This window comes from Chiloscyllium plagiosum, unplaced genomic scaffold, assembly GCF_037043375.1.
Source record: "Chiloscyllium plagiosum isolate Xiang-an unplaced genomic scaffold, Cpla_swu_hap1 HiC_scaffold_18, whole genome shotgun sequence".
Classification (NCBI taxonomy): Eukaryota; Metazoa; Chordata; class Chondrichthyes; order Orectolobiformes; family Hemiscylliidae; genus Chiloscyllium; species Chiloscyllium plagiosum.
In genome coordinates, this window is record NW_028270156.1 from 34,849,756 (window position 1) to 34,862,723 (window position 12,968).

Consider the following 12,968-nt stretch of genomic DNA (forward strand, 5'->3'; position numbering starts at 1 on the left):
ATGCACATTCAACAAAAATCTATCAGTCTGAGCTTTGAAATTTTCAACTGACCCCACAAACTAAGTTTATCAAGAAGAGAATTGCAGAGTTTTACCATCCATTGTGTGAAAGAATGCTGCCTAATATCATGCAAATAACCTGTCTCTCGTTTTAAGGTTTTGCCCTGTTCAGAACTCCAGCCAGAGAAAGCAGTTTCTTTGTTTTACCCAATTAGTATCTCAAATGCCTCAGTTAGATCACTCTTTAATTTGGCATACACTGGGAACTCTTAACCTTGGTCAAATCATTGTGTGATCATTATTTTAGTATTTTATGCTCTTGGTTTTAATTCTAATTATCCTATGTTAGTGGGACAGGGCCCAGGCTTCCAGAACAAATTATTTGGGATTGTTCTGTGACCTGGAATTCATAGGGAAAGTACTTTGGGTACAAAATTCATGAATTCTAATTCAGTAAGCATAGTTATTTCACACAATTCACTGCCTCCTCTCCAGACACAGCACCAGACACCAGAAGCAACTCCTAGATAATCAGGGAAGAAAATATTTGTCACTAAGGAAGTTTCTATAAAATACTATCATTGTTTATTGAACATGTATACAAGCATGCTTTGTCAAAATTAAAAATACACAAAACTTACAAAATACAAGAATAACTTGATAATGGCAATGCTGGAAATTGCATAAAGTACATCAAATATGCCTCTTTTATCAAAATTAACACTTGGTGGGAAGGGCATCATTACAATCACCCCCATTTTTCCCCAGATGTGCATACAGCAATTTACACCTTTATTTACAAGTATTCATTTCCAATGGCAAAAAAGGTTCACTCTCCCAGAAAGGAGAAATTCTGCTTTAATCTCTTGGAGACATTCCATTCATTACGAATTTTGCCGCTCCTCACAAGAAGCAATCCAGAAACACAGTTTCCAAGTTTAAGAAAAACGATAATGCAGTTAATGCCTGGACTACCAAGAATAATCCACACATGCAAACAAGCATTTTTGTAAGTGTTCCAAGTGCAACATTGTAGATACAGCAATCATTTAATCAACAATGATTAAGCTTCCAAGAAAACTGCTCCTGATTTCATTAAACCTTCTCAGAACTCCCATCTGATCACAGTTTCTGCCTAGTTATGATACATTTTTGTGTCACTAACTTACAATATTTCTTTATTACTTGATTTACTCAGCCATTATTAGCATTACTGGATTAATAATATAGCTTACTGCAAAATTCAAATTGTTCTATTAACACAAAAGTAATATCGAAATGTTGCTATATTATATTTGACATACAATCTGTCATCTCTCCAATCCAAGATCACAGTGATGGTGTAAACCCATTAACAACTAGGCTATTACAAAACCATGGTCCACCTGGTTACATATACTGATGATTTCCATTCATTTAAGTTGTCTGAATACTGCCTCATGTACAAGGAGACACTGCTAGCTCAAAGCCAGAAGTTCTTCATCAATCACTGCATCAAGGACATGCCTTTTCCCTGCCATGAAACCTTCTAGAAGCAATCTATCAGATTGGGATACATATAGTCAATCTTTAGGTTAAAGGTCAGAAAGTGACAACAGGAGGATGCAGCCCTCATTGGTTGAGACAACGGTATGAACTCGAGTTCATCAGGTATATCTTTGATAGCAACTTTCCTCAGCAGTGAAATTAATTTTTAAAAGAAATGCGGAACCAGAGGCCTACCCCTCCTCTCAATCCCCAAATCAGCCTTCATCTGAATAAGGTTGCTCCCCTTCTCCTGGCTACTTCACTTCAACCAGATGACAGTGTGTGGGAGGGTATTAAGAACTGGGAAGGCATGAGGATGCCTGAGAAGGTATGCAAGGGAATAAGTGTGTGTAGAGAGGGTTTCTGAGAGCATAAGTGAATGAAGATGTGTGCCACTGTCTGTGTGTCTGATAGCCATATATAAAAAGACCAGTACCTCAGACTCCGTGTAAGGCTAAACAGAGAAAACAAATCAAGGACAGGCAACGATGGCTGAGTAACAAGTCAAAGACCTAATTGTGGCACATTTTGCAATATTTCCACAGGGCTTTTTCTGCAGTTTGATGAAAAGTGAGTCTGTGTAATATTTAAGTAACCCTTAACCTGCCTTTCGAGGTACTCGTCAATAGCTCATGAGCATGTATCAACCCTTTCTTGGAATGCAATGTACTCAAACAATAAAAAGTCAGGCCTCCAAAATAAGAACATTATGTTCTTGAAGTCTGAATCTATGTTTTCACTATCTCAGTCACTCGAGTCAATATGCTGAATTCTTTTTAGGACCCTCAAACTTTGACTTTCTCCACATCGACCTCTGTCACCTGCACCTCCTCTGCCTGTACAGTGAGTGCTGTTGGTTGCCCACACACGTGCTGATGGTCCTTCCAGTCCTAGAAAAACAAGACGGCAAGAAAAATCATTTTTATGCACAGATGAATGGGCACAATCAGTAGTCTGACAGATCTGACCTGAAGCTCATATTACTTATTTATTGCTTTTCCTGCACTGAATTATGCAAAGCCACATAGTCCATTATTAGAAAAATTATAAGTGATGGGATCTGATTACTTGGGTCAGACACTGATCATTCTCCGAAGCCAAAATTATACAACTGAGAATTTCAGCACAGTTTCTACCAGCCTACAATGCAAATCTCTCTTCAGTTCAGAACTAATTGTCAATCATCAGTTGTCAAACAGAGCAGAGCTGTCATAACAAACAGGAAAATGGTCACCCTAGATAGAAGTTGGTCTCCTGAGTTAGGTCCTTGGTATATTAACAGGACAGTATAGAAGGGAGCTTTATTCTATACCCAACCCTAAACTGTAACTTCTGTAGGAGCGTTTGATGGGGCAGACTTTCAATGTAGCCCAACACTGTATTGAGTAATTAATGCTGATATTGAGTAATTAATGCTGATACTAAACATTGAGTAATTAATGCTGATATTGTTCCAACGGGTATTAGACTAAACAAAAAAAGCTATATAACAAAGTAACTATCAGAGCTCAATGCATATCATTCTCCCCTGCATCAGAACAACATTGTTCAAGTCTCACTCCAGAGACCTGAACACATAATCCAGGATAAAGCCTACAATTCAATATTGAAGGAGCACCGAACTACCATAGGGCAAAACTGAAGAACAATACTGAGAGTGCGCTGGACCATCAGAGGGGCAGTACTGAGGGAGTGCTACACTGTAGGATGGCAGTACTGACCAAATGCTAAACAGTTGGAGGCTCAGTATTTAAAAAGAGTGATTCACTGCTGGTGTGTCAATATTATTGGAGAGCCGGTTCTGAGGGAGTGCTGCATTATCAGATGATCAGTGCTGAGGAGATACTATACTGTTGGAAGGGCACTACGGAAGGAATGCTGCACTAGCAGAAGACACTGCTGCATGATCTGAGGTGTTGTCTTTTAGATAAGATATTAAACTAAGCCCCTGCCTGCCATCTTAAACAGATTTATAGGACACCATAGCACTATTGAAAAAAAACTATGGAATTGTCTTCACTTTTGAGGCAAGTATTTATCCCTCAATCAATATCACTAAAAGTCGATTATTCACTCATTAGCATTTGTGGGAGCCTGCTGTGTGTTGTTTAGCCTCTGACATTCCTACATTACAACATTGACTCCAATTCAAAAGTATTTAATTGGAAACAAAATACATTGGGACCTCCTGAAAATGTAAAATGTGCTTTAGAAATACAAGTTCTTTATTTCTCACCTTTCGCTGACAAAATGTTGAACAGTAATGAATCTTGTGACATCCAGTGCATTCATTCATTGCCTCCCGCCCACAGTTCACACAGGTTTGCTATAAAGAATTATGGTTAGGAAAAAGATGAGTAACGGTTGTTCCTTGGAATCTTTGCATTCCATGCTTGGCTCCAAACCATTATTTGAGTTTTGATAAACTTTAAAATATAAAAAAAGGGAACAGTAGTTCAATATTCAAGAGATACAATCTTTGAATATCAAGCCAGCGTCTTCAGAAAATAATCAGTAAACATCATCTGTTATTTATACACCAGTAAATGTTTACGAGTGAACAGAACAGTATGAAGCATCAGTCAGAACAAGCCCACAGATTCATTCACTGAACTCTCAAAAATTGCTTTGATATGAATTCTTGGGATGACAAATTTGCAGAAGCCTATTTTGCTAAAACCTCCACAACAACAAAGTGGATTTCATACAGCATCACACAGAATTTACAGCACAGGAACAGACAGAATGTTTGAGTCAAGTGAGCCAGTGTTTATGTTCCAGGAGAGCCTAAAAAAACCTTCCATTCCCTTGAACCATAACCTTACCCTTCTATTTCTTCTTCTCAGAGACATGACCCTAGCTTCCTCTTACTGTTTGAACACTGAATGAAACATTGAAAGGGTGATTTAAAGATGACTGTAAGGGCTATAGATATTTGAACAAGTTAGGTTAAAACTAATATCCTGGGAACCATTTGCACTGCAAGAATAATTCGACACTGGCTAACGCCTACTTTTGGATTTGTTTCTTCTCTGTTCTCAGTCCTCTTCTGCTGACAGTATGGACAAACTCAGAGCAACAATTGCTGCCCCTAAGGGAAGAGCACTGAAGGACTGCAAGACTGTTGGAATTGGTATATTTTGGACAACAGCTTAAACCCAGTCTCTATTTTCTCCAGCACACAGGAAAGATCCTTCAAAAGACCAAGATGTCCCCAGTTACTATCCCTCATTCAAAATCAAGAAGAAAAATTGTTTTATCATCAATTTCATTTTTGCTACATTTCCTACATTACCAGTGTGACTAAACCCCCCTCCTCACACCCGAGGTTGTGAAAGGAGTTATAGATATGCAAATTTGTATGGCAAACATTGACCAGAAATTAAAGGCAGCTCTCTGCAACCCAATTCCTGAAACTAATTAACGTACATTTCCAACTGACAATACTGGAAGCCCAGGCTTACTAGCTGCAGATAATGGAGTGATATATTTTCCTAACAGGGAAATGGTGTCTGTGGCATCATAAGGTTCAGGTTAGCCATGGAAAAGGACAAAGAGCAATCTAAAGCAAAGAAAATGTAATACTGAAATATAATCGAACAATGGGTTGCCTTTAAAGAAAAGATACTTTGGTAGAAGCAAGATATATTTCAACAAAGGAGAAAAGCTGGGTTTAACAAAGCCAAGGTTCCTCAGATGACAAAAGAGACAGAGAGCAGGATGGAGCAGCAAAACAGTGTCTTCAACAGAAGTGAGGTTGATGACAAGACAGAACCTGGCTAAATTGAGGAAGTTGTCACAAAGCCAGTCCTTTTTCTAAAAGCTGTTCCTTTTCTCAAGGATACTGTGTCCTTGATTTTTTTCAGAGGGGTCGTACTCAGGCCGGGCCTTGAATCAGCTGGATTGATACAGAGATGAAAAGGGTATAGGGTGGCCTTTTTGTTTATATGTAAACAGATGAGACTTTAGGCCACAGCTTTCATGTTTTAGAAGTAACATGTATAATGAAAGGGGAGTGGTCAGTCCTGAAAGCTGAAGTCTTGTTTGAGTCAGTGCAGCAGTGGGCTGTGTGGAAACCGGCTGCTAGACACTCTCTCCATCTGCCCTTCTAACGTTCGACCTGTAAGACTTTGTTTCATTTTTGCTGTGTTTAAAGGGGTTTGTTCATTGGGACTGTTGCATATTTTCAGAACAGCATAATTAAGTCTGGTTTGGAAAGACTGAGCTCTGTGAGCACTCTATATTCTTCTTTTTGTGTTACATTCCCATAATATTGTGAATATATTTTTGACTGGTTTAAAACCTGGTATTCAACCTAGCTAACTTACTCTGGGTAATTCTCACTGTACACTTACTGAAACAAATAGCAAAGTTATGGCCTGTGCTGCCTGCTTTAGAATGTTTTGAGTGGTCTGGCTGAGTCCATAACAAAGTTCAGAGGGGTAGAGAAAAAAGAAATAAGAGAAACAAAGACAGAGTATGGAAATATCCTGTCAGCCAGTGGATATACAATTAGATAAAGCAAGAAACTGTGGATGCTGGTGATCTGAAATAAAAACAGAAACTGCTGAGTTTCTCCAGCAATTTCTGTTTTTATTGTAGTGGATACACAGGATTGGAGAAAGAAAAGAAGTGAAGCTTATGGTATATACCAAAAACTCAAAACACCTAACATCCTAGAGACATACAGAAAGTGTAGGCAATCACTTAAAAAGAAATTAGGTAAGCGAAGAGGTTGCATGACAAAATACTGGCGGATAAATAAAAGAAAATCAAAAGTCATTTAACATAGGATTAAGTAATATGGAATCAAAGTGGCAAACTGTGTGTGAAGCCAGAAGATTTAAGTGAGGATTTGAATCAGTATTTTGTATTTATATTCACTGTACAGAAAGACAATATATGTACAGAAATCAAAAAGGAGGACTGTGATAAATAAACAAATTACAATTGAGGGGAAGGAATTTTGGGTGAGCTTAAAATTGGATAAGTCCTCAGGTCCTGATGAAATGAATCCCAGGCTGCTGTGGGAGGCAAGGGAGGACATTGCAGGGGCCTGACATTAATTTTCAAATCCTCTCTGGTCACAGGAGAGGTGCCAGAGGGTAGGAAGACAGCTAATGTGCTACCATCATTCCAGAAGAATGGTAAAGATAAATTAGGGAACTACAGGCCAGTGAGTCAATTGCTTTATTACATTTCTGTAGTAAGTGTTTTTTTAAAAACTTTAGACTGTTCATTGCCTTTTTCTACACTACCATAAGGTTCAGTTTAGCTCATTCATTCATTGGTGGTCCCTCGCAGACAAGGATGATTCCCTTCCGCTCTCAGGGTGAATCCATAGGTGGCTGTACAGACTGATGCTGCAACCGCAGGCTCTGTTACACTTGGGACAGAAGATGGTTGCAGGAAGGGCTGGGTGGGGCCTTGGTGAGGCAGCATGCTTCTTTCGCTGTTTACATCCAGACTCCACTTTTACCCGATGGCAAATCTCGAGGTGCTTGACCCCTTCCCGATTACTCCCTCACATTGGATGGCCTTGGGCCAGTGATTCCCAGGTGTCAGTGGGAATGCCACACTTTGCCAGTCAGGCCTTGAGGGTATCACTGAAGGCTTCCTCTGTCCACCTGGGGCATGCTTGCCATTTCGAAGCTGAGAGTAGAGCATCTGCTTGGAGAATCTCGTGTCGGTCATGCAAATGATGTGCCCAGTCCATATTAGCCGATCAAGGTTAGTCAGTGCCTCAATGCCGGGGATGTTGATGTGGTCAAGGACACTGGTGTTGATGTGTCTTTCTTCCCAGCAGATTCGCAGGATCTTGCACAGATAGCATTAGTGATACTGCTCCATCATCTTGAGGTGTCTGCTGTATACAGTCCATGTCGTGGAGCCATATAAGAAGGTGGGAACCACCACAGCTCTGTATAGCACCATCTTGGTGTCCAATCTGAAGTTGTTGTCCTCAAATACCCTTTTCCTCAGGCAGCCGAAGACTGCGATAGCACACTGGAGATGATGCTGGATCTCTTCATCTGCTCCTTTAGTTGACAGGACACACCTGAGGTGTTGGAAATGGCCACCGTTCTCTAAGGCCTCCCTGTGGACCTTGATGATCAGGATGTCACTTCACAATTCCAGGCCAGGTTGGTGGAGGACCTTCATGTTAGCTATGATACCATGGACCCACGGGCCAGTGAGTCTAACATTAGTGGTAGGGAAATCTTTGGAAAAAGAATCTGAGGGCCAGGATTGATCTCTACTTGGAGAGACAAAAAAGTTAATCAAGCTTAGTCAGCATGACTTTTTCAGGGAATGATCAAATCTCACAAATTTGAGTTTCTCAATGAGTTGACATGGTATATAGATGAGGATATTACAGTTGATTTGGTCCATATGGGCTTCATACTGCTTTTAACAAGGTCTCACAAGGGAGACTTATTAAGAATGTAAGAGCCCTGGTATCCAGGACAATTTGGCAATCTGGATCCAAAATTCATTGGTGTTCGGAGGCAGACAGTGATGGTGAAACGTTGCTCACTGGAAGCTATCATCCAGTGACATACTGCAGAGTTTGATGCTGGTCCCTTGCTGCTTGTAGTGTACCTTAAGTATCTAGACACGAATGTAAGAGGTTTGACAAATATGCTTGTAGAAGACACAAAAACAGGTGGCGTAGTAAATAGCGATGGCAATAGCCTTGGACTATAGGACAATACAGATGAGCAGAACGGTGGCAACTGAATTTTAATCTGGAAAGTTATGAGGTGATGTATTTTTGTAGGACTGATATGACAAGGTAATAGGCAATGAATGCTGGGAACCTAAGAAGTACAGAAAATCAAATGGACCTTGGTATGCATGCCCACAGGTCCTTGGAGGCAACAGGTTTTGTGAATAAGTTGGTTAGAAAGTTTATGGGATCCTTGCCTTTATTAGCCAAAGCAGGGGTGTTATGATGGAGCTGTATAAGATACTAGTTAGGACACAGCTGGAGTACTGCGTGCAGTTCTGGTTGCCACATTATAGGATGGATGAGATTGCTGTAGAGAGGATGTAGAGTACATTGGTGCTTGATGAGTAGCATGGAGATGACTGGAAAATCAGCCTCTTTCCACATTGTAAAACCCTATGACTCTGTGAGGTGGTGCAAAAATGAAATATAGAAATCCTCTATGGTGCAGGTAAAAGGAGTAGTACCAAACATATTCTGTGAAGAACTACATGTGTAACCATTGGCTAAGGTATTTAGATTTGGTATACTTGGATTTTCAAAAGGCTTTTAATAAGGTCCCTCATAAGAGATTAGTGGGCAAAATTAAACCATATGGGATGGGGATAATATGTTAGCATGGATTGAGAATTATTTGAAAGGGAGGGAACAGAGAGTGGGAATATATGGGTCATTTCTAAGTGGCAGAAAGTGACTAGTGGAGGATCATAAGGAGGTAAAAACCAATGACTGCAGATGCTGGAAACCAGATTCTGGATTAGTGGTGCTGGAAGAGCACAGCAGTTCAGGCAGCATCCGAGGACAGGCAAAATCCAAGGACAAGCAAAATCGACGTTTCGGGATTCCTGATGAAGGGCTTTTGCCCGAAACGTCGATTTTGCCTGTCCTCGGATTTTGCCTGTCCTCAGATGCTGCCTGAACTGCTGTGCTCTTCCAGCACCACTAATTGAGGATCATAAGGATCCATGCTTGGGCCCCAGCTATTCATGATATATGTAAATGACCAAAGTTTTACTGACTATGCTTTGGATTATCACGTTTGCAAGCCTTTATATCTGATACCTACGATGATGTAAAATGTTTGACAATATGGAGCTAATTTAGGCAGTAGCTCTGGAAAAGCAGATGTAGATGATTATCATCATCATTACAATAAAACAACAATTTAAAATGTTGTCAAATTATGTAAAACAACAACTTCACCAGGTCCTTTCACAACCACAGGATGTCACTCAACACTTGATAGCTAATATTGTGCTATTTTTGAATTGTAGTCAAACACTTTTATGACAAGATGTGATCCCAGTAGCAACAACGTGACTACACATCTGAGTTTCTGTAACAGCTAATAGCAGACATCACATGAGATCCAACCCACTGTTTTTGTCAGGCAGCAGTAAATCAGGAAAACGTGATAATTCACCTCTCACCTTAATGATGATCTCAGTTTTACCATCCACATCCTCAGTTGAATGAAATGGCACCTGGCTCTGGTACTGGTTTAGGTTCTATGTTTAACAGGAAACAAACCATTTGTCAGTGAAATGCACCTTAACCTCATTTAACATTTCCAATTTTTAATCAAAACTTAAAATCAATTTCAGCCTCGTCTTCAAAATGATTTTAAATATCTCTCCAAGCAAAACCCACATTAATTCACACACTTTGTGAGCATCACCTGCTCAGCCTCATGATCATGGGGACTAGAAGGCTAAAGTCCTCTCTCAATAATTTTTATGCAAAAGTATGGAAAATGAAACTTGAATTTGCATCTGATTTTTTTTCCACTAAAATTTCTGATGGGAAGAAACTTTCTCTATTATTTAGCTTGTCAGACAGGAAGAGGAGGCCAGAGAGGTGCAGCTGTCAAAGATTACCAAGGCAAGAGTTGGTAGGAAGGAAGAAAGATATGTTGTGAAGATGGAGTGAATTGAGAAATTAAGGTCAATGAAGTTAAAGCTTTGTCATTGAAGACAGCGTAGAGTAGGGGATTCACAGGAGGCTAGGGTAGGAGACAAAGGAGGATTTTATATTTGAACATTGAATATCATCAGCAAGTTAATGGGCCTTGGTAGGCAATCAGTTCTGGACAGTATGGAAATTATGGTACACAGCGTATAGGAGGCTAGTGGAAGTAAGTCACAACAATTTATATTTCAACTGTATCTTTAACATAATGAAATCTTCCAAAGTGCTTAACACAGGTATTTTAAAACAAAGTATGACACTGAGCTGCAAAAGGAGATATTAAGTCAGTTGACTAAAAGCCTGGTCAAAGAATTAGGTTTTGAGGAGTGTCTTAACATAGGAAAGCCAGATGGTGAAGTGGAGTGGAATTCCAGAAGTAGCACTCAAGGACCTGAAGTGACAGCTCCCAATGGTGGGTTGATTAAAATTAGGATTACACAGGAAGCCAGAATTAGAGGAACAGAGGTACATCTTGGGACTGGACAGGATTACAGAGACATTACATAGGGATTTGAAACCTAGGCAGTGAATTTAAAAATCAGGAGCCCAAAGTGAGTTAGTGAACACAGGAGTGTCAGGTAATAGGACACTGTGTGAGTTAAGACACAGTCAACTTGAGACAACCTCAAGTTTATGGAGGATAGAATGTTTCAGATCAACCAGGAATGTACTGAAATAATTGGGTCTAGAATTAACAGAAATGAACGAGGGTCTCAGCAGCAAAGGAGCCGAGGAAAAGGGTGAATAAAGGCATGTTACAGAATTAGAAGTGTATAGTTTTAATAATGATAAGAATGAATGAGGGGCCAGCGGCTCAAATTGGGATCAGATGGAACAGTAAGAATGCAAAAAGACTAGCTGAATTGGAGACTGTTGTCAAGAAGAGGGACGGATTTGGGAACAAGAATTTGGAATGGGAATTGAAAACAATAACTTCAATCTTCACAAAGTTTAATTTAAGGAAATGATTGCTTATCCATACATGTGAATATTAATGTTGTACTTTTGTATAACGTTGCCAAGGGGCAGCATGGAGATGAGAATATGAGGGAGCAATGTATAGATCCTTGGGACACAAGAGGTAACAATGCAGGAGCAAGAAGAGAAGCCATTACAAGGTCATGTCTCAAAGGAATGACAACAGGGTGAAGAGTTTTAGCAGTACTGGAGGCGTAGCAGAGTAGAGATAATGCTGAAAAGATGAAAGTCAGCAGTCTTACTGGCGAATCAAACATGGGCTCAGAGTTGAACAAACTCTGAGGTGCTTATTCCCTAAGCAAGTAACTAGTGAGTGGAATGGAGTCATGCAGCAGGGAAGACAGGACAGCAGAAGGGAGGAGGGAGGAGCTGGCTAAGTGGGGATCAAGGAAAGGGAGGAAACAACAAACTGTCTCCAAACATCAGCTCCCAGTTTGGGACAGGAATGGAAATCGGATCATGGAATTTGTTCCCAAATCATGAACTGGTGTCCTTGGTTGAGACCAGGTTCTGAATAAGATCTAGGCCTCTATACCTTTGCATTGTCCGGCCACTTGATGCAGTCCCATGGTCTGACTGATATTAACGTTGATGTTTTTACAGAGAGTATCCCAGCTGCTGTACCATATATCTCATTTGGCATGAGATTAATGCCACTTACCCCTTTCCTTTCACGATCTGCTTGCAGTTTGGCTTGTGCAATCGCGCCATCTTTTGAAGCGATGCTGGCTTGCTTTGCTTGCTCTATCAGTGTCTTTAGCTGCTGAGCTGTGGCCATCAATGAGGTGACCATCTCTTCTAGGTACAGCCAGCTGCGCTGCTCAGCTACCTCTAATCCATTCAAGGCTGTAGATGAGATGGTTTTGGTTGGGGTGGAAGGAGTTGGCACTGCAAGGGCAGGGAGCGAGCTTAACACTATATAAAGCAAAGAAAGAAGATGGCGATGGCTACATTGAAACTCTTGGAATCATTATTCAAAGACGTGAAGTCATTACATGGTCTCAAAACTGAGCACAACAGTCTGACTGTCCTGGACTGAATGACCTGTAGCCACAACTGCTCAGTGTGAATAAATTTGCAATCATTCAACAGATCTAAATCCATCCTAAACCCTTGCATAACAACGCTCTGCCTTTCTTCATCCATCAACTCTGTTCCTTCCTTATCCATGACTTACCTTGTGTTCCCTCCTCAAATTCACTAATACTCTTTGATGTGTGCGTGTCTGGGCTGGCAGCTGCTCCCAGTGATGTCGGTGATACAGACTGTGGAGATGAGCGGGAGGGTACTGTTGTATTGGTTTCCACCTGGGTTTGTGGTCTCCCTGTGCAAAGAGATAATGATCCATGAGCTCTCAGAATAGATTTTCACCTCACAATGTCAGTACAGACACCCTATGTACATTATCTGTACAATGTAAGAACTTAGGCATTCTGTGGTGAACTCAGCAAAAGTGTAAGTCACCATCACTTTGAACTTACATTACCAGTCGCTCTTCCTACCTTGAGCTCCATTGTCTCCACAAACGTCAGGAACCCCCAGCCCTGTACGGCCTCCCTGGCGGTGAGCCTCATGCGCTTGTAATGGGTAAGGGGTTTTATTTGCTGTATCCCACCACCAGTCTCGGCAGGGCTGTGTCTGGTGAATGCCATCCTCTGAAGATAAAGAACAGAATGCAATGATTGTGAAAGATGAATATTCTGCAAATCAGCCTTTCATTTCATGTATGGGAAAACAAAACACCAAATACTTTAAGAAGCTGACA

At 40.6% G+C, this 12,968-nt stretch overlaps 1 protein-coding gene across 2 annotated transcripts in view; it reads right to left on the reverse strand.

Moving 5' to 3' along the window:
- Positions 1 to 432: 432 nt before the first annotated feature.
- Positions 433 to 12,968, reverse strand: part of LOC122557750 (deformed epidermal autoregulatory factor 1 homolog) — a 63,609-nt gene continuing 51,073 nt past the window's right edge. The window contains exons 9-14 of one of the 2 annotated variants that reach the window (XM_043705707.2): positions 12,706 to 12,858; positions 12,381 to 12,527; positions 11,865 to 12,118; positions 9,688 to 9,765; positions 3,764 to 3,853; positions 435 to 2,417 (exon numbers count right to left, since the gene is read on the reverse strand). In XM_043705707.2, coding sequence (XP_043561642.1) covers positions 2,313 to 2,417; positions 3,764 to 3,853; positions 9,688 to 9,765; positions 11,865 to 12,118; positions 12,381 to 12,527; positions 12,706 to 12,858 — 827 coding nt within the window. In that variant the 3' untranslated portion in view covers positions 435 to 2,312. Of the gene's footprint in view, positions 2,418 to 3,763; positions 3,854 to 9,687; positions 9,766 to 11,864; positions 12,119 to 12,380; positions 12,528 to 12,705; positions 12,859 to 12,968 lie in introns of both variants that reach the window. The other variant, XM_087996462.1, reaches the window with a different exon arrangement.